A 19,074-nucleotide genomic window follows, 5' to 3' on the forward strand; every position below is an offset into this window, starting at 1 on the left:
GTTGTATGGACTTCTTGATGTATTTTGGTTAAGATGGACTTGTTCATGTATTTGTTAGTTTATTTCATATTGTATGGACTTGTTGATGTATTTTGATTAAGGTGGACTTATTGTTGTATTTGTTAGTTTGTATGATGTTGTATGGACTTATAATGTATATTGTGAAGTATGTATTTTGTGTTTGACGTGTTTTTTTTACAAAACTATATTATGATTATATAGACGGAACCTTTATCAAGGAGGGGTGGTTCTGCCAAAAATTTTTGAAATTTCATTGGGGTTTTGTGAGACCAAACCAATAGTTTTATTTACATCAAATTCACATATATCCATCATCTTATTTACATCTATTGATGTCAGTTATAAAACAGAGGGTTATTTGAGAGTTTGCGGAGTGATCAGGGTGCTCTAACTCCTTTTGATCAATGGTTTGGGGATTCGCTGTTTTTCCCTGCACATGAAGGAAACTCATAAGAGAGCGGAGTTGGATTCTCCGGTTGTTCCTTTGACGATCAAGTCAGTAGGTGATCTTGAGGGGGGAAGTATAGAGTTAGTTCTTAGTTACGTAAATAAGGCTAGAGAGCCTTACCTCAGACAGTGTTGTTCCTTTTATAGTGGGTTTGAGGGGCAATAAAGTAACTTTGGTCGAGTCCAGCTAGGCAGCTGAGTCGGGAGATAAGTGTCATGTGTCGGTTGTTGAATGAGGTGAGTCACCTGACCATTTATTATGGGAATGATAACAGATGCTTGGTGCTGACTGAGTCCGATGAGTCATGAAGACTATGGGCGCTAGAGTAATGATGATGTTGTCAGGATAATTAATGCGAGAGTAACCAGCTAGCGAGGGGGTTCGATGTAGCTGTCGTACTTCAACTCATCAGGTCCAGGGCCAAAAAATACCGTCTTTTGACTCGATTACGCAAGATGTCGGTTGAATAGAGGGCCGAGTCGGATCGCTTGTGGAGTCAATTGAGGGGTTGGATGAATAGTATCGTTTTTTGACTTGGTTACACGAGTTGTCGGCCAATCAAGTCGGCCGTGCTGAGACGGAGGTTATCTTGGTCTTGAAATAGTTTGGTTAGGCATAGTGTAAGACACATGTCGACTTATTCATGTAGATTAATATTTGGAAAAATTGTGTCAATGCCCCAAAAGCAAAATCTTAATGTGCTGCAGCCCCTTTGACTTTTTTCCATATAGTTCAGCCCTTAAAATAAGACACTATGTTCTGCAATCCTTTTTTAGCAATTATTACATACCAACTAAGCATATAGAAAGAATAAAAAGTAAAAAGCCCCCAAAATACCCTTATCTCCTCTATTCTTTCATGTTAAGTCTAAAAGCAAGTTGAAAAGTTGAATTAGACTTAACATGAAAATCTATTTCATGTTAAGTCTAATTCGGTTCATGTTAAGTCTAATTTAAATCATGTTATGTCTCATTTAACTTGTTTCAAGTCCAATTTAATTCATATTAAGTCTAATTTAACTTGTTTTAAGTCTAATTTCTAATTCAACTTGTTTTAAGTTTAATTTCATGTTAAGTCCAATTTAATTCATATTAAGTCTAATTTAATTCCTTTTAAGTCTAATTTAAATCATGTTATGTCTAATTTAACTTGTTTTAAGTCTAATTTAATTGGACTTAACATGAAATTAGACTTTAAAAAGTTGAATTAGACTTAACATGAATTAGATCGGGCTTAACATGAATTAGATCGGACTTAACATGAACTAAATTGGACTTAACATGAATCAAGTTGGACTTAATATGAAATTAGACTTAAAACGATTTAAATTAGACTTAAAATAATTTAAACTGGACTTAACACGAACCAAACTGAACTTAACACGAATCAAACTGGACTTAACATGATAAACTGGACTTAACATGAAATTAGACTTAACATAAACCAAACTGGACTTAACATGAAACTAGACTTAACATGAACCAAACTAGACTTAACATGAACCGAACAGATTTGATCTTCGGAGGAACCACTAGACACCCCAACCCCAGTCTCTCATGAGTTCTTCATGTGCAGAATAGAACATCTGACACAAGAACCAACCATCTGAGGAAGTTTGAGGACCCCCAACACTCGCATAATTTACAGAATACCCCCTGTTCGATAATTGACATCAACAAAATTAACAATCAAGGATGGTTTATATAGAATAATCCTATTTTAAAGGTGATTTCTATGGAAAGAAAAAACCCCAAGAAAATACACGAATATAGATTATTTTTGAAAAGTAAAAAAGGGCGAAGCAATTAATTAAGTAGTTAGTCGTTAGCAGATATTTAATTGAGCTGTATGCTGGTCCTCAGGAACGAAATTGTTCCATTTCATCTGACATTTGACAGCAGCTTCAAATTCCCATAAGCTTTTGTAGGCAGTCCTTGCTAAGTTTTGAAAATTTTGAGAAAACCTGGGGGCTTCGTAACTAAAGAAGTTTTGTAATTTACTAATCATGTATATGGGTTTTTGTGAAAAAGTACGCAGAGCTCAGCTGCTGACATAAAACCCAGTGGCGCGTGCTCATTTATTTGGTACGGGACCTAAAAAGGGGTTCAAATGTTACGAGCTTTCTTGTTCAAATGTATCTTTCTTACACCAAAGTTTGAAATAATGCATAAAAACATATATGAAGAGTAAATTTTCATAAAAAACCCCCATAACTTTGATAAACCCTTACCAACTTTTTCGTCTCCAAAACTCTTTTCAGTTGCTGTGAAAAATTTCAAAAGTTTATGGAAGATTTTGCAAGACACCACAAAAGTTACAGGTTCTTTGTGAAAACTCTCAAAGTTTAGGAGTTTCGTGAAATCTAGACTAAAAATATACAAAACATAACATAGATTAGTTCAAAAATTCATCTTGCACAACAACTTGTAAAAAAACGCTATATTAATTTAGTAGAAAAAGTGACAACTAAATCAATTAAAAAAGTTCAGCATGAAAACTAGCTATCCCCGATCTTAGGGGGGCAATTTAAATATTTAACTTATTCTTCTATTCCGCTCACGCATTATAAAAATGGTTGTTCTACGGGAACCCAAATCCATGGGACCAGGAGGGGACAGGTGAGCTGTCACCTCCTGGTTGCATGATCTACTGTTCATGAACAGTAGATCATGCAACCAGGAGGTGACAGCTCACATGTCCCCTCCTGATCTAATGGATTTGAGGTCCCCATGGAATTTTTGTTATAAAAATATCCGAGATATTCTGATATGATCTACGCCCAAAAGAAGGATCTCATGAGCTTTTAAAAATACTAATATCATAAACTGAATTTTCAAGCACAAATATTCAGCAAAATGAATTTTTGACTTCAATAAGTTCAGTAAATACAAAATAGTAGTTGGGGTTTATCGCCATAAAACCTAACACGGTGGGCCCGGGTCATAGGAACGCGTCAGACAAAGACAACGGCCGTCTGAATTTGAACAGACCAATCGGACACGTGTCAGTAAACTAACAAAGCCCCAGAACTAAAATCCGCCGTTAAATTAGGACGGTGATTCGGCGGGTACTGCTTTTTGCGCCTTCCCGATGATCCGAGCGGACACCACACCGCTGTCTCCCTCTCCCCGAGAAAACAAAATCCCAAAAAAAAAATCAAATCGAAATCAAAATAAAAAATTGAAAAAAGCAGACAAAAGTGAAGATTTGACAACGGGCCTTTTATTTCGAATTCTACCCCCCCTCCCTTCTTTCTTTCAAAGCTAAGGTTTGGGGGTTTTGGCTTCTTCTCCGTTGAAGGTGACCAGACTTCTCTTTAAAATTTTGTTTCTTTTTTTTTCTTCTTACTTGTTCTTTAATGCTGCACTCTTCAATACAAAGTTGAATTTTTTTTATTACATTTAGTCTGGGTTTTGTTTGTTTTCGTATTTGGGTAGATCTGAGGGATTTGTTCTGATTAATTGATTGAGATTGCTACACTTTAATGCGAAAATTCAACAAAAGGTGTCACCTTGTTGATTCTACGAGCTCCAAAGCTTATAAATTGGATAAATTTGCATCTGTTTCAGTCCAAATTCGTTTTTTTAAAGCAAAGGAAGATATTTTATATGTGAATTTAGGGTTCATGAGAGCCTCAGTTCACTGGGTTACGATATCGTAAGCACAATTTGTTGGGTTCGTGAGAATTTGCATAGTTCCGGCTACCAAATTAGATTTAGTTAGTCTGTAAATATGAAAGAAATCACTAATTTCTGAATATGTCGCTTTGCTCCTTAGTCATGGCCTCCGGGGTTGCATATTTTGATGATGTGAGAGTCAGTCTCGAGGTCGCGGATACCCCCATAAACGAAGACAATATTGAGAGCGCCGAACATCTTGGAGAGCAAATTCAGCACTCATCCAAATCAAGTGTTGTTGTCGCCGGCAACGTTCGCGAGCTCTTGGAATGCCCCGTCTGCTTGAATGCAATGTACCCACCCATCCATCAGGTATCCTCATCTCACATTCTTCATGCTATCGGCATTGCGCGATACGTGGTCTTTTTCATTGGTGTAGTTAATTTTGTCCTGCTCTTTTGTAATTGTAATGCTAAGCGTGCTTCATTTTAGGATCATGTACTCAGACCCTGGGGGTTGCTATATAGTATATATGTTTTACATATTTATCTCTGGAACTTAGATATTTCATAAATGATGGCCATCGACTTATTTGATCAAATTGACTCATAATTTGTATTTTGGCGTCTATCGCATACGACAAGCTAATATTTTGTTATGCACAGCAGCATGATAAATTCATCTAAAAGAAGCAGAAGTTTGATGCGTTTATATCGTCGCTTCAGATTTGCTTCTTCATGAACAAGCAATCAACGCTTCTTAGAAACAAGTTTTCCTCATTCAAGTTCTGATTGAGTATGGTCGCGATCGGTCTCTCGTTGGATTTGTTGATCCATTTTAATAGTTATTGATTTAACTCTAAACTTCATATCCGTTTTTGAGGTTTACTTTAGAGCTTAGCGCGCCGTGTTGTTTGGTCATTCATCATCCTTGTCCTCTCTTACATATCCTGTATCCGTATGAATTTGTGTTATGGCTTAGTTTATGACAAAAAATAAAGGGCTTATAACTAGTCAAGACCCTTGCATATTTTCAGTTTTTTTTGACTCTTTTTTATTGCATACTCGGTTTGCTTGTCCTTTTCAGAGCATAGCCTTATATAACATGTTTTGTTCAAAACCATTATCTCTTGTGAAATTCCATGCCCTGGTGATGATATGTTGTTTGTAGTTTGCCTTGAATTATCCAAATGTTTATCATCCTCAAATTTGTGCATGCAGTGTTCAAATGGACATACTATATGCTCCGGCTGCAAACCTAGGGTACACAACCGTTGCCCCACATGCAGACATGAACTTGGCAACATCAGATGTCTTGCTCTCGAAAAGATAGCTGCTTCTCTTGAACTGCCTTGTAAATACGAGAGCTTTGGATGTATCGGTATTTATCCCTACTACTGCAAGCTGAAGCATGAAGCCCAGTGCATGTATCGGCCGTACAATTGTCCTTATGCTGGATCTGAATGCACTGTAGTAGGTGATATTCCTTATTTGGTGAATCATTTGAAAGATGATCATAAGGTTGACATGCATAATGGAAGCACTTTCAATCATAGATACGTGAAAGCAAATCCACATGAAGTGGAGAATGCGACCTGGATGCTAACGGTATTGTTTCTGAGCTTTAATGATGTTCTTCTTCTCTGACACTTATTGATACTACCCTAAACTTTCTAAATAGGAAAAATTGCCCTAAACTTTCAAACCTGTGAATATTGCAAACTGTTGAAAGTTTGTTGCTAAAAGTGTCAACTGTCTTGGATAAAAGGTCTAAACTACCGTTATTAACATCTAGAAACCCTAACCCAAAAACTCTCAGTAAAATATACAAGAGCAAACTTTTCCAGAAAACATATTATATGAGAAACACATGACAACTTACCGTAACTGGTGTTGATTGTGGTGTTTTAGTAATTAAAAAAAAAGTTCATGGCAGTTTTCTGTAATAAAAAGCTTAATAGCTTGGTGGAAAAATTCCGAAGTTCATGGTAGTTTGGTGAAATTTACCTGAAGAATATGAAAGCAAACATTATAAGAAATGGTTTTGTTATATCAGACTACCAAATCTTTGTTAATTCTAAATACAAACAGCAAACAACAACAACTAAATCTTTATCCCAAATCTCCATGAATCCTGCTCTTTCATTCCATTTGAATTTTTGCCTTCACCTTCGTGAAGTAAACTTATTTATTCTAAGTCTAATCCCCAAACCTTCATTCCTAAAGTACACCCTCAAAGCCATTAAGTCATTTTAAATCAGACCTCCAAATCCATTAAGTTGTTTTAAATAAGGCACGAATCTATTAAATTGTTTTAAATAAAACCAGATTTCAAACAAATACAAAGATTTGGGTAAAAATAAGACCTCCAAATCTGTTAAGTTGTTTTAAATATGACCCACATCTATTAAGTTTTAATAAATGAAACCAATTCTGAACAAATACAAAGATTCGGGGGCCTTATACGACAAAAATCCCCATAGAAAAATATGTTTTACAGAGCTTCTGTTCTATGACTTTGCCAGGTCTTCAGTTGCTTCGGGCAGTACTTCTGCTTACATTTCGAGGCATTTCAGATTGGCATGGCTCCAGTCTACATTGCATTCTTGCGTTTCATGGGAGACGATAGCGAAGCTAAAAACTACAGCTACAGTTTAGAGGTCGGATCCAATGGACGAAAGATGACATGGCAAGGAGTACCGAGGAGCATCAGAGATAGCCATAGAAAGGTTCGAGACAGTTATGATGGGCTTATAATACAGAGAAACATTGCATTGTTTTTCTCTGGAGGAGATCGAAAGGAGCTGAAGCTTAGGGTTACAGGTAGAATTTGGAGGGAGCAATGAGAGTTTTTGGAGTTAGGTGTTCAGTTTGGCTCTTGATGGCAAGGTCTCTTTGCCTGTAGTGATCAATGGAAAACTAAGTGAAATGTAGAAATCAAGAGTGTTAGTATATATAGTATTTATTTATGGACCATAATATTGCATTTTCCTCCTTTGTAGTGAAATATGTTTGCCATTCTGTTATAAGTATGAATCTACGAATATTGAGCCTGCATTCCTTTGATAAGTTGCGCACGACGTACGATGCACCGCTGAGAATTTTGGCTAAGTGCCTTATGCGAGTCTTTCTCATCTACATACAAAGATGACTTGTCAACAAAACCTTTAACCACTTTTGAGGCGATGAAAAGACTGATAAATGTTACGCAGATGATTATTACCAAACCAAAACCCTATGCACCAAGAAGCACTACATCATCAAAGCCGTAGTCCAGCCTCCTAATAATCAGGAGCTTGCATTATAAGCTCCGCATATTATTACATGATATTTTTTTTCCCATAAAATAAGAACATAAAATTTTCTTGGTAACTAGGATGCTACGGTCGTCGACGAAACTTATTGGCAAGGTGCATTACGAGCAACTGGCCTTGTAGGCCTCCCACCCCTGAACTCGATATTCGCTAGCTGCTTCCGCAGGATTGGATGCCTTTATAATCCCTCGACCAACTATGATGATATCACTGCCTCTGTCATGTATAACCTGCAAAAATAGTGAAATGTTTCACTAAACAGCTAGAAACCACGTTAAAAGGTATTCATCAATCTCGCAAGTTCTGAAACAGGAAATAACGGTGCAAAAACCATCAGCTTTTTATCATGAGAATTTGGCATATTGCCAGCTATTCCATACATAAAGAATTATGATTTTTGCGTCATAGTAACCCGTGATCGAAGACACTAGGAGCTATTATGGATAATCTGTTGCTGTTGTTTTTTATTTGATTTTTCCCATTTGCTAATCTGAAAGTAACATAGAGTAAGAAAAATTACACATGACAAGGTGTTGCATATGATTGCTACCATAAAGAATTCATGTATCATTCTCATCAATTTAATCAAAAGGAACACCAACAATGGATGACGTACATGGGCAAACAACTTAACGGGGAATAAACAGTTAATACCAAGAATGCATGCTCTTTTAAACACAGGCAAAGTACAAGCATGCACTAGGCAACTATAATGCACTTGAAAAATACAACTTGAATGTGACTGATAAAGTGAATATAAAGATAAATCTGAATGCGACAGATAGATTAAATGTAACAGATAACTTGACCAAAAATTGCACCAGTTTCCCTTTTTCTAATCCGGAGAGCGTAACTGCAAGGGCTAATTTGATGGAAAAATTGCACCAGCTTCAATTTCTACTCTGGAAAAGCTTAGCTACTAGAGTTAAATAGGATTCTATCAATAATGCTATCAATCCTAAGATCATTTGTTTAGCTAGAAGGTAGCATAGAGGATTTGAAATACTAGTATCACTCTGAAAGAATATGTCCCGCATACCTAACGTGCTTTTTAATATTTATATAACCTACAAACTTTAAAAAATAATAACAAGCAGTACACAAAAAAAAAGAAAAAGAAAAAAAAGTAAAGAGAATCTTACAGAATAAGGAGTGTTATATTGCTGGCCTAAGGAATCCCCTCCTTTAACCATTTGAACACCTGGCGTTGCATGAATAAATGCTGGGTTCCCAGGCCCACCTTGCCACGATGCAGGATTAACCGATATAAAGCCAATCACAAAATCTGAATGTTGTTCAGCAATTTTTACTGCAGCAGATGTGTAATCTCCAGTGGCGAGGTTACCCGCAGAGCTCATTTCTGCAAGTAGTAACAGTCCCCTCCCTCTAGGCAAGCCCTATAAATATTAAATTTAAATAGATACATATCAGAACATTTGATTATGATGCATCAATTGATATCAGAACATTTGATTATGATGCATCAATTGAGATATGTTAGAAGTTTAAAAACCTTCAACTTAAGGCCATCCACAATTCCAGGTCCAGAGATTATGTGTGCATTAGTAATATCCGCCCAGTCCAAAATGCGGAAGATACCTCTGAAACAATACAATAGTGGGCATAGAGACACTGTTATTATACAAAAAGAACATTGGATGTTATTCCTGAAATAGGAAAGGCATAGAAGCTAAAAAATGTTAAAGCATGTATATCTCACCCTTCATACTGCATAGTTACAGTATTTCCGATGTCGGCAAACTTACGGTCTTCAAAGATTAAAAAGTTGTGCTTATCTGCAATCTTCAGTACAAATGAAGTCAACGACAAAACATAATTAATAAGTCATGTGCAGAGAAATCATTAAAGAGAAGGAAGATAGATATGATCAAATAGCATTAGGAAAGTAAAACATTCTTCAAGCTATGACAGAGGCAATCAGTTAGTAATTGGGAAAGGCATAACAAATATTGTTGCAAATGAGATTGAAAGAGGAAGTACCGCGCGGAGCTGAGAGCCGAAATCTGGTGTAAAATCGGGCAATATATCCACGTGTGTTTTTAACAAGCAAATCTCTGGTCCAACCTGCACGCGAAAACATCGTCAACACATTATATAAAATGCTACTGAACCTACTTATTAAGAACTTCTACATTACCACAAAAAACTCCAAACTCACAGATGATTCATGTGGAACCAATGAGCAAAAATAAGCATTAACACAGATCCTTATGCACTACATGTATTGAAAGCATTTCTTCCTGAATTACTTTGGAGTTTCTACTATATCTTTGCATTCCCCCCAATAACGAGTTTTGGTCCCATGTCATATGAAAGTCGGAATTTCTTAGTACGGCTAATAATCCATTCCTAATTTTTATTGTAAATTAGCTCCCAAACCAATGAGCAAAATTAATTTCGTACAAGAATATCAACATAGAAAAGGTGAATGAGCAACCAAATTTAAGATCTTTGATTGATTTTGGGGGAAGTGAAGAACAAACGTAGGGCACCGGGGTATCAAATTGTCAAATCATCGTCTATTTGCAAACTTTGGGGCATCACATTGTCAAATAGAACCTTAGGGCGTTGAAGAACAAACTTAGGGCACCGGCGTATCAAATTGTCAAAAACTCACCGTCTATTTGCAATCTTTGGGTATCACATTGTCAAAACAGAGCTTTAGGGCATCAATTTTTTTATTTAAAAAATAGAAACTTTGGGGGTACTCAACTGCAAATAAGCCAAAAGCAAAAAAGATTCAAACCTTATCCGCAATCTCGAGCAACTCCTTGGCAGTCCACCATCTCCGTCAGCGTCACCAGGCTGTGCAGCCTTATCCCCTCCCCCGCCAGATTCTCCCTCCCTCCCTGCTCCCTGTCGATCACCACCACCGCGTCCCTCACCTCCAGCCCCAGCTCCCTCAGCGGCGCCGCCGTCTCGAGCACCGACGCCCCGCTCGTCACCAGATCCTCTACGACCAAGCAAACCTGCCCCCTCTCGAACGCTCCCTCGATCGCCTTCCCCGTCCCGTACGACTTGACCTCCTTCCGCCGCATTATACTAATCTATTTAAATACAATTTACACTTAAACCCACTCCTTATACGCAGTGAGAAATGACTGACACAAAAATCCTTCTGAAAAAAATTTTGGATCCTCTTGAGTGCGTCACTGAGCTCAAACTTTATACTTTGCAGTGGTCTGCAAGCTAACGCTGCTGCAGCTTTGAAGCAGTAATAGAACGAGAAATTACATAACACAAGACCAACAATAAAAATATTAGAACAATTTTTCAAAACCGACTTTTTTTTTTTTTTTCAAAACCGACTGTTTTTTTTTTATTTATCAAAATCGACCCGGTTTTGTGATTAGGCTGCTAATCACTATCCTAAATAGTCGGGGTTGGCAACCCCGACTATTTAGGAGGGTGTTAAACCCTAATTAAAGGGTGATTAGCAGGTTAATCACTATCCTAAATAGTCGGGGTTGCCAACCCCGACTATTTAGGATAGTGATTAGCCTGCTAATCACAAAACCGGGTCGATTTTGATAAATAAAAAAAAAACAGTCGGTTTTGAAAAAAAAAAAAAATTCAGTCGGTTTTGAAAAATTGTTCGCTTACTATTGTTGCAAGTTGAATGTGGACGACCCAGGGTGCTACGGATGATGATTCTACGGAATTCTAAGGTTCAGTTTGGCAAAACTAACTGAAAGCTACGAGATTATAGCTGAAACCTGTGAAATTATAACTGAAAGCTGATAGCTGTGTAGCTAGCTGATTGACTAGAGCTGTTTGGCAAAAGTAGCTGTGCAATTAGCTTAAATTTGTTAAATGACTAAAAAAGACATGCAATATTATTGATATAAAATTAGAATTATTAGGGGCAAAAAACGGAAGAAAAAAATTGGCATCTCCTCCCCAAAGACAAACGTTACTTGAGGTAGCTTTCCAAATGCTACTTGCAAAAGACACAATCTCCAAAATAATCTCCTCCTATTTTTGGTCACCAAACAGCTCTACTAGCCACAATCTCCAAAATAATCTCCTCCTATTTTTGGTCACCAAACAGCTCTACTAGCTTATTGACCAAGTCAATAAGACACAATCTCTTAGATAAGACACAATCTCTTGTTGCCAAACAGTGCCTACGTTGCTTGCTGTTTAAGGGGTTACCCCTCCGTCGTCGTCGTCATCGCATCGAAGGGAAGTTCCTCAAATTAAAGAAGCTTTCCGGCTACAGCATGACAATGCATGGAAATTAATGTTTTATCATTTTTTGAAGTATATATAATATAATTGGCATTCCAAAGTTTATTCATCACCTTAGTAAACCCTATAATAATCCAGTTTTTAAGTCTTACGGTCCCCCACATCCCCGTAACGGGCTTGCACAAAGTTGGTACTCGTCTGAAAATTTTCACGCTAGTTTTGAAAGCCCATGTGTTCTGGGCTTCTACGATATTGAAGCCCACCGTTCAACCCTTGTTGGGCCTGCAGCACCTCTGTTACCAGCTATTAGTTATATTAATCATTAATCGTTAATCTTAAATATAGCTAAGCAGGGGGGATCAACGACTTCCGCGCGATCGTCAGTTATTTTCTTAAAATTAAAAAAATTAGGGGGAAATACGAGAGGAAACGGACGGAGGACAAGAGACAAGGTTGAGGCGTTGAGAGATGAATCCGAATTCTTCAAATCTACTCGAAATCCTGCGGAGATTCCAATGGGGTTTGTTGATTACCCTCTGCATGATGTAGATGGGGGTCCCCCTTTGCCCCAACATCAAGGTAAATTTTCCAAAAAATAAAAAAAGAAGAAGAATTTTTTCAAAAGATTTCGTTGATCACGTGTTATTTCTTGGTAATTTAGGGCAAGGTTTCAGCGTCTTGGGAAGAATGAGTTGCAGTCGAGAAAATTTTGACGAAATCAGCCCTCAAGGTGATTTCATATTTTTGCGGTTGTTTTTAAAATTTTACGAGGTTTTGTAGAATTGTTTGTATAATTGCTCTCAGTTGTTGATAGCATACGAATCTCACGTTTAGCCAATTTGCCCATTTTGTAAAATTCTTAGTAATTCAACTGGGAAAGGATCAAATGTCCAAAACAAGCCTGAGAATTGTTCGAGTAATTTAAAACTGCTTACTTCCTATTGAAGAAATCCTAACGTTTTTTTTGGTCAATTCCCAAGCGCCTGACATGAATTAGCAATAGCTATTCAAGTGATCACCATATTGGAACTTAGAAAAACAATGATTTTAATTGTCAAGTATGTCATATGTGAGTGTGCATGTGTATGTGCGAATAAGTAAGGTATGCTTTGAGACATCATTTTGAGACTATGAGCTTTATGTATGTTGTTCTTTTGGTTTTTGTGTTCCTCTAACTTGTATTTGTGTTTCTTTTTGTATGCTTCGGCAAACTTTTGTTGGCTTTTGGGGATGTTTTGTTAAATACTTATTAATGAAACAACGGGGGTATTGTTTGCACTCACTGTATTTCCTCAAAAAAAAAAGGTAAGTATGGGAGTAGGGACCTTAGCCTTCTATATACTATCCTAACATCACACAACAGCTTCAAGATCCTGCAAATAGCTGTCGACAGCTTCGTAAAGTAATTCTCATAGATATATAATGGGAAGAGGGAGAGGGAGATGGAAGTATCTATGCTTTTAAAAGAGTGGGATTCATGTAGCCAAACCCAAGTGTTTGTGATAAAAACCTTTGTTGGTGTTGTTGTGGTGGTATTTATGCTTTTGGAAATGCTAGACTAGATATAAAATAATGAACTATAATGATTTTGTTTATTTTTTTAATGTTTCTCTTTGGGTATATGTTGTGGCTTTCAGGTGCTCTAAAAAGGCTTGAAAGCTTTATGAAGCAAGCGGGTAACGGTTCTTGTGCTGATTGTGGGGCCTCATATCCTAAATGGGTGTATGCATCTCAAAACAGACTCTTATTTCAGCAGCACACTTGCTTTGCCTGTGCAGTCGTTGTTACTACTACTACTACTACTACTACTACTACTACTACCGCCCTTTGCCTGCTTTGAATTTTCTTTTTAGTTAAGGGAGTTTTGGAGAGAGGAGGCATGGATTATTGGCTTTCTTGGAGTTAATTTGAAGCATACATGCAAATGTCGATGATGTTATTTCTTTACATGAATAATGCTGAACCCATGTTCCGTAATACTGAAAAAATATGCATCTTATTATCCGATGCTCTTATGCATAGGTCTGTTCCGTTTTGAAGACATTGACCAGTAAAACCAATTTTATCTTGGAAAGCTCTTCATTAATGAAATAAATTAAGGATGAATGACATCTTGACCAGTAAAACCAATTTTATCTTGGAAAGCTCTTCATTAATGAAATAAATTAAGGATGAATGACATCTTGATAGATGAGAATGTCACAGGGTTGGAAAGCTCTTCATTAATGAAATAAATTAAGGATGAATGACATCTTGATAGATGAGAATGTCACAGGGAATTTATCATAAGGACCAAATTTTTTTTTGTTTTTGTTTTTTGCAACACTTGTTGAAATTGGCCCTATCAATTTGTTGTGAAAGTATTTTTCTTAATTATAGTCCTGTCATTTGCAATTTCTTTTATTTTTTTTTCTTGTCTTTGTTCTCTATTAATTTGAACCATGTCAGAAATTTCTTCATGCATATTGGACATCCTGTTGGAAAACGGAAACTTGTTGTCACTCTTTTATTTCTTGATAAGAGTTAATGGTTCACACAATTCAAAAAGAGAGGGAACGTACATCAATGGAAAGTAATAGCTTGATATGATGTCAATTATTATTATTATATATTTGAGAATTTAGAAAGTCTAAAACCATGTCAGTCATTTATTTTTGAGTTGATGTTATATATTCTGCCGCAAATAACCAAATGTCTAAAATCATGCTTGACAAGTTATTCACAAAAGCTCAAATGTCAATCCATGTGGCAAGTAATGATAACCATATAGGAGAAGGTTGAGATACTTTTCAGACACAGAAAGCATATCATATTAAGGGCTGGAGCGTATGTGCATACATGTCTAGTAAATGCGCTCATGTGGGTGCTATTGTCACCTGGGGCTTGAGTAGAAAAAACTCAGAATGCCAAGGAGCACATAGTTATGATCATTTGGCATAATTATATGGATAAAGCTATTTGATTAAACTTAGTGTTTTTTGTTTGTCTTTGACGAGATAAACAGCTGGCAGTACGGACGCAGAAAACTTATGCATGGACCTCACCCCAATCTTAATGTTCCCTTATTCATAGAGTTTCTTAGGATTGTTTGTACTTAATAAATGTTTTTTCTCTGGCTTGACTTTATCCACAATTAACCAAACTTAGATATCTGTTTCATCGTTGTACCTACTGTTAAATTTGAACGCATGTATAGGAATGGATGCCTCAAACAATATTCAGTTTTAGGCAGAAAACATACATTATGGCTGGTAATGTACAGTATCAGAAGTCATCAATAACATGTTTAAGTGGGTGGATCAATGACTTGGAACTGGGACTCCTGGTGGAGCTTATCGGAAAAGAGAAAATTATATAGCAATCTAGCAAGACTCGAGTTACAGAGGATGATTCTAGTTGGAGAGCAAAAGAGTAGAATCCCATTTGTGGACCTATAATCAAGAAAGCATTACATCATTTCAAAATTTCAAGTAATATTGAGTATGCTGCTGTAAAAATCAATTGTAAGAACCCATATGACTTCTTTAACCTATGAATGGGTAAAATGAACTCAAATCATTTTGCTTCTCATAAATGAAGCTAAGAAAATGTAATAACTGAGGGGACAAGATTATAATATGATTTAGAGTATAGCAATCACTGTCAAACAGCATGCATGAAGAGTTGAAAAATGCACAAAAAATGTTGCTTGTATGATATAGGCATCATGTCCAACAAATATTCTGATCTGTGACTGTCTCTTTAGGTATTGTCTGTAAAACTAGACGAGTGGTTTGATGAACAAGTTGATTCTTTAATTAATGCGGGAGGAAATGATGCTGTAAATGCGAAATATGAAGCTTTTATTCCTGAAAATGTAAAAAAGCCAAAGCCAGATTCTCCATTTGAGGAGCGCTCTGATTTCATCAGGTACAATATCAATCCACTGTCAAAACTGTTCTCAGATTCTTTTTATTAGATTCTAAATCATTATTACATTTCTTGAATATTCAGGAGAAAATATGAGCTGCAACAATTTCTAAACTCAAATTTGCAGATTGTACCTGTTAGCTCCTCACACTTGCGTAATAGGCTCGCTAGCTCTTTCTCCAGCTCCCACAACTCCGTCTACTCCAAACAATTTGAGAAGCAACAATCTACCGGAATCCGGAATGCATTCCGGAATAGTTGGAGAAGAAAGGATTCTGAGCAGAAGAGTATAAAGAAAACGGTGGGAATCTTATGGTCTTATCTATTCATATTTTTTGTTTTGTTGCTTCGGAATACTCTATTCATACATAATGACTTCACAAACTTTTTTTAACTGGTTTAAATCTTATGTTATACCATTGTAGATGGGCATGGTTGAGTTTATCGGATTGATCAAAGTCAACATTATAAGGGGTAAGAACCTAGTCATCCGAGATCTTGTGACAAGTGACCCTTACGTCATCTTAACTCTAGGACATCAGGTAAGATAACTCGGCAATGGAAAAAAAATGTCATCATGATTCTGATCTCTTACTGATGTTTCTTTTAACAAATAATTCTACATTTGATGCTTACTATTTCCTCAGTCAATGAAAACACGGGTGATAAAGAGCAACTTAAATCCTGTGTGGAATGAAATGTTAATGTTGTCTATTCCAGACCCTGTCCCACCTCTAAAGTTGGTAAGTCAACTTTCAACGTTCAATAAACTTGTTTAGAAGATATCCTTTGACCTATCTCTCATTTTCTTTATCTTGCTCACTTCTACTAAATTTTAGTTTTTAGTATCTAAGATATCTTTTTATGTGCTTCTTAACTGGGTTATCCCCCTTCTGTATGTTTATATTAAATAGTAAATAGATGTATTTATCGTTCGATAACTGCAATCCCTGTTAGTCTTTTAGATTCATATTTACTATGATAAATTTTCTGAAATTACATTGCATATTCCATTTCTTCAGGTTAATCATAAATCCTTAGATTTTATAGTGTTTATCCACATAAGGATGTTAGAAGTTTCCAGATTTCTGGTTCAACCAACTAAAGCAATGTCATTGACGAACAACATGGTCACAAGATAACCCTTGTGAGCTCATCCTAATTAAACATCATAATCACATCTTTACCAATTGAAAGAGATAAAGAACGTATTGTCGATTCTTAATGTAAGTCTATCTGGTGGTAGCAAACAGATGTTTGCCTTTACTGTTTCTCATGCTAATTCGTAATCACCATGTCATATTTAAGACACTTGTTCATATGCTTTTTCCTGATGTGCACGCATGCTCTCTCTCTCTCTCTCATCAATTGTCCTGGTCAGGACATAGCTCTATTATTTGAGGTTAGTCGTTTGGATCTCTTCTTTCTTAAAACCAACTATTTATTGCTCTAAATTTTGTTCGTTAAACTGGCCCGTATTGAATGAACAACTATTAGCTCTCCGAGCGAACAGTATCACCCAACACATTAGTCCACCTATTACTAAAGGAAAAAATGGATATGAGGTGGTAACTCTGATATGAGGTGGTAACTCATTTTACCAAATGAAAGTAACAAAAGACGGACTAGTGGTGAGATTCATCCTGCTAGTGGGGCTCGTCACTTCTGTCTCTTGACAACTCATTTTGCCAAATGGTGTGACGGCTCATTATTCAGGATTCCCTACTGCCTATTACTACTAATTATTATTATCATTAACCATGAGTACTATAAAGGTTAATTACAGATAGACTCCTGTACTAAAGTCAAATGGGGATAGACCCTCTGTACTAAACCAAAATGGGGATAGGCCCCTGTTGTTCACTCATTCTCTTGTTGCAGGTAGACCCTCATAGTGAAATTACACTATTACCCTCAGGAGGTCTAACTGTCAAGAAACAAAATTCTCTTTCTATGAGGGTTAAAGAGTCAAAACAAATTCACGCAGGAGTTCCATCGCGCAGTTAGGTGATAGTACATGGGTTTATCCTCAATTAACCATATTTATAGTTATTGTTGTTCCTATTGTTGTCGTTATTATTAGGTTTCGTGCGTTGCTCATTACAATAATTTCTTTTCTTCTATGCATTGACAGCAAGTGTATGATAAGGATACATTCTCGACGGATGATCGGATGGGGGAGGCAGAAATCGATATCCAGCCACTAGTCGCAACAGCGAAAGCTTACGAAACCTCCACCGTTGGTGAATCCATGCAGGTTGGAAAATGGGTGGCTTCTGATGATAATACCTTACTCAAAGACAGCATAATTTCCCTTGTGGATGGCAAAGTTAAGCAAGATATCACCCTTAAACTCAAAAATGTTGATAAAGGGGAACTAGAGATTCAGCTAGAATGTCTTCCCCTCAGTCAGTAATGGCTGTAATAGAGATGTGGGCATTGTGAGTTGTTGGGATTCTTAGCTATATCCCCCCCCATTTTGTTTCTTATTTTTTGTATTTATGAGATTGTATTTGAGAAATTAATTAGTGTTGAAAACAGTATTTGAGAAATTAATTAGTGTTAGTAACGATATACCTATCCAATAAATCAAGAACAATTGTATCAACGACGCACAAAAACATTGTCTATCCTCGAATCAGTGTATGATTGTTTTCTATTTGTACATGACTTCGTATTTAAATTATATGTCCGGTTTTGATTGAGAATATGGACTCCCTACGTTGAGTAAAGGAGACAAGTCTGAGTTTTTTTTTCCTAGAATGATTGATCGTAGGCTGTATTTGAAAGTCTTTTTGCAACTTAAATTGCAATTATATTTATAAGTTGCAGTGAAACAAACAGTTGCGACTAACCTAAAACATCCTCATTTTGTTCAACCTATGGGTGCAATAAATCAAACAACCCATAGTGTGGGTTACAGAATCAATCTCAATCAACTCTTTTGCCGAATAGATCAAAGGAATACACGAATCAAGTTTTGTGCGGTTACAATGGGTCTAAGTACACATTTAGTATTTTTTTTTTCCTGACACCAATGTGTAGCCGAGTTAGAACTAACTTTGATATGAGTCTTTCAAACATCAATATGGTAAATACTTATTCTAGCGAAACAACATGCCTGAGAACAACCATAAAAATCTTTAAAGATACTTGCTAGCTTACGGTTATTCTTATAGATTTTACATACCCCCATGACTAAGAAATGGGGGGAAATGAAAATCCATAATAAGCAAGGGCTCAAAAGAAAAGTGAATCTCACATATTCGGGTCGGTCGGGTGGATTCGAAGCTTACCGGAACCCGTAACTTTCCCATTCGACGCTACAAAGCGGGGTTTTAACCCGAAACCTGAATCCGCAAACTTAAAATACAAAGCCCTAATCCTGAAACCCAGTTCGCTTTTCCCTCCGGTCCCAAACCGCTGCAATCTAGGGTTTCGTTGACGCATCTCCATCGTCGAGCCCCGGCGAATCCGCCGTCGGCGAACTCCGGCGAACGGAAGATGATGATGTACGGCGAGCAACAGCAGCAGCAGCCTCAGCAGCAGCAGGA

At 36.8% G+C, this 19,074-nt stretch overlaps 4 protein-coding genes across 4 annotated transcripts; 3 read left to right on the forward strand and 1 right to left on the reverse strand.

Annotated features, from left to right (window-relative positions):
• On the forward strand, positions 3,608–7,142 carry LOC109839916 (E3 ubiquitin-protein ligase SINAT5-like). Its single transcript, XM_020408377.1, has 4 exons — positions 3,608–3,769; positions 4,247–4,458; positions 5,307–5,693; positions 6,611–7,142. Exons 2-4 carry the CDS (start codon positions 4,249–4,251, stop codon positions 6,929–6,931), a joined length of 918 nt encoding a protein of 305 aa, XP_020263966.1. The 5' UTR covers positions 3,608–3,769; positions 4,247–4,248; the 3' UTR covers positions 6,932–7,142.
• Positions 7,278–10,458, reverse strand: LOC109839918 (uridine 5'-monophosphate synthase-like). The gene is given in 7 exon segments (XM_020408382.1): positions 7,278–7,629; positions 8,542–8,796; positions 8,913–9,000; positions 9,120–9,202; positions 9,401–9,484; positions 10,167–10,199; positions 10,201–10,458. Coding segments are annotated over 7 exon segments (930 nt in total). The 3' UTR covers positions 7,278–7,500.
• On the forward strand, positions 11,951–13,684 carry LOC109843524. The gene is made up of 3 exons (XM_020412459.1): positions 11,951–12,190; positions 12,273–12,341; positions 13,249–13,684. The coding sequence occupies exons 1-3, from the start codon at positions 12,127–12,129 to the stop codon at positions 13,449–13,451; spliced, it is 336 nt and encodes a 111-aa protein (XP_020268048.1). The 5' UTR covers positions 11,951–12,126; the 3' UTR covers positions 13,452–13,684.
• LOC109844011 (probable ADP-ribosylation factor GTPase-activating protein AGD11) lies at positions 14,800–18,187 on the forward strand. Its single transcript, XM_020413018.1, has 6 exons — positions 14,800–14,862; positions 15,357–15,520; positions 15,605–15,821; positions 15,946–16,062; positions 16,168–16,263; positions 17,655–18,187. Exons 1-6 carry the CDS (start codon positions 14,800–14,802, stop codon positions 17,934–17,936), a joined length of 939 nt encoding a protein of 312 aa, XP_020268607.1. The 3' UTR covers positions 17,937–18,187.

The sequence above is a fragment of the Asparagus officinalis genome, chromosome 5 (assembly GCF_001876935.1).
Source record: "Asparagus officinalis chromosome 5, Aspof.V1, whole genome shotgun sequence".
Taxonomy (NCBI): Eukaryota; Viridiplantae; Streptophyta; class Magnoliopsida; order Asparagales; family Asparagaceae; genus Asparagus; species Asparagus officinalis.

Excerpts from the sequence above, each read along its gene's own strand:
- LOC109839916 (XM_020408377.1), top strand. The coding sequence starts at position 4,249 with ATGGCCTCCGGGGTTGCATATTTTGATGATGTGAGAGTCAGTCTCGAG. Across the intron at positions 4,459-5,306 it reads TGTACCCACCCATCCATCAG|TGTTCAAATGGACATACTAT; the intron begins GTATCCTCATCT and ends TTGTGCATGCAG. Across the intron at positions 5,694-6,610 it reads ATGCGACCTGGATGCTAACG|GTCTTCAGTTGCTTCGGGCA; the intron begins GTATTGTTTCTG and ends TGACTTTGCCAG.
- LOC109843524 (XM_020412459.1), top strand. The coding sequence starts at position 12,127 with ATGGGGTTTGTTGATTACCCTCTGCATGATGTAGATGGGGGTCCCCCT. Across the intron at positions 12,191-12,272 it reads CCCTTTGCCCCAACATCAAG|GGCAAGGTTTCAGCGTCTTG; the intron begins GTAAATTTTCCA and ends TTGGTAATTTAG. Across the intron at positions 12,342-13,248 it reads TGACGAAATCAGCCCTCAAG|GTGCTCTAAAAAGGCTTGAA; the intron begins GTGATTTCATAT and ends TGTGGCTTTCAG.
- LOC109844011 (XM_020413018.1), top strand. The coding sequence starts at position 14,800 with ATGTATAGGAATGGATGCCTCAAACAATATTCAGTTTTAGGCAGAAAA. Across the intron at positions 15,521-15,604 it reads GAGCGCTCTGATTTCATCAG|GAGAAAATATGAGCTGCAAC; the intron begins GTACAATATCAA and ends TTGAATATTCAG. Across the intron at positions 15,822-15,945 it reads AGAAGAGTATAAAGAAAACG|ATGGGCATGGTTGAGTTTAT; the intron begins GTGGGAATCTTA and ends ATACCATTGTAG.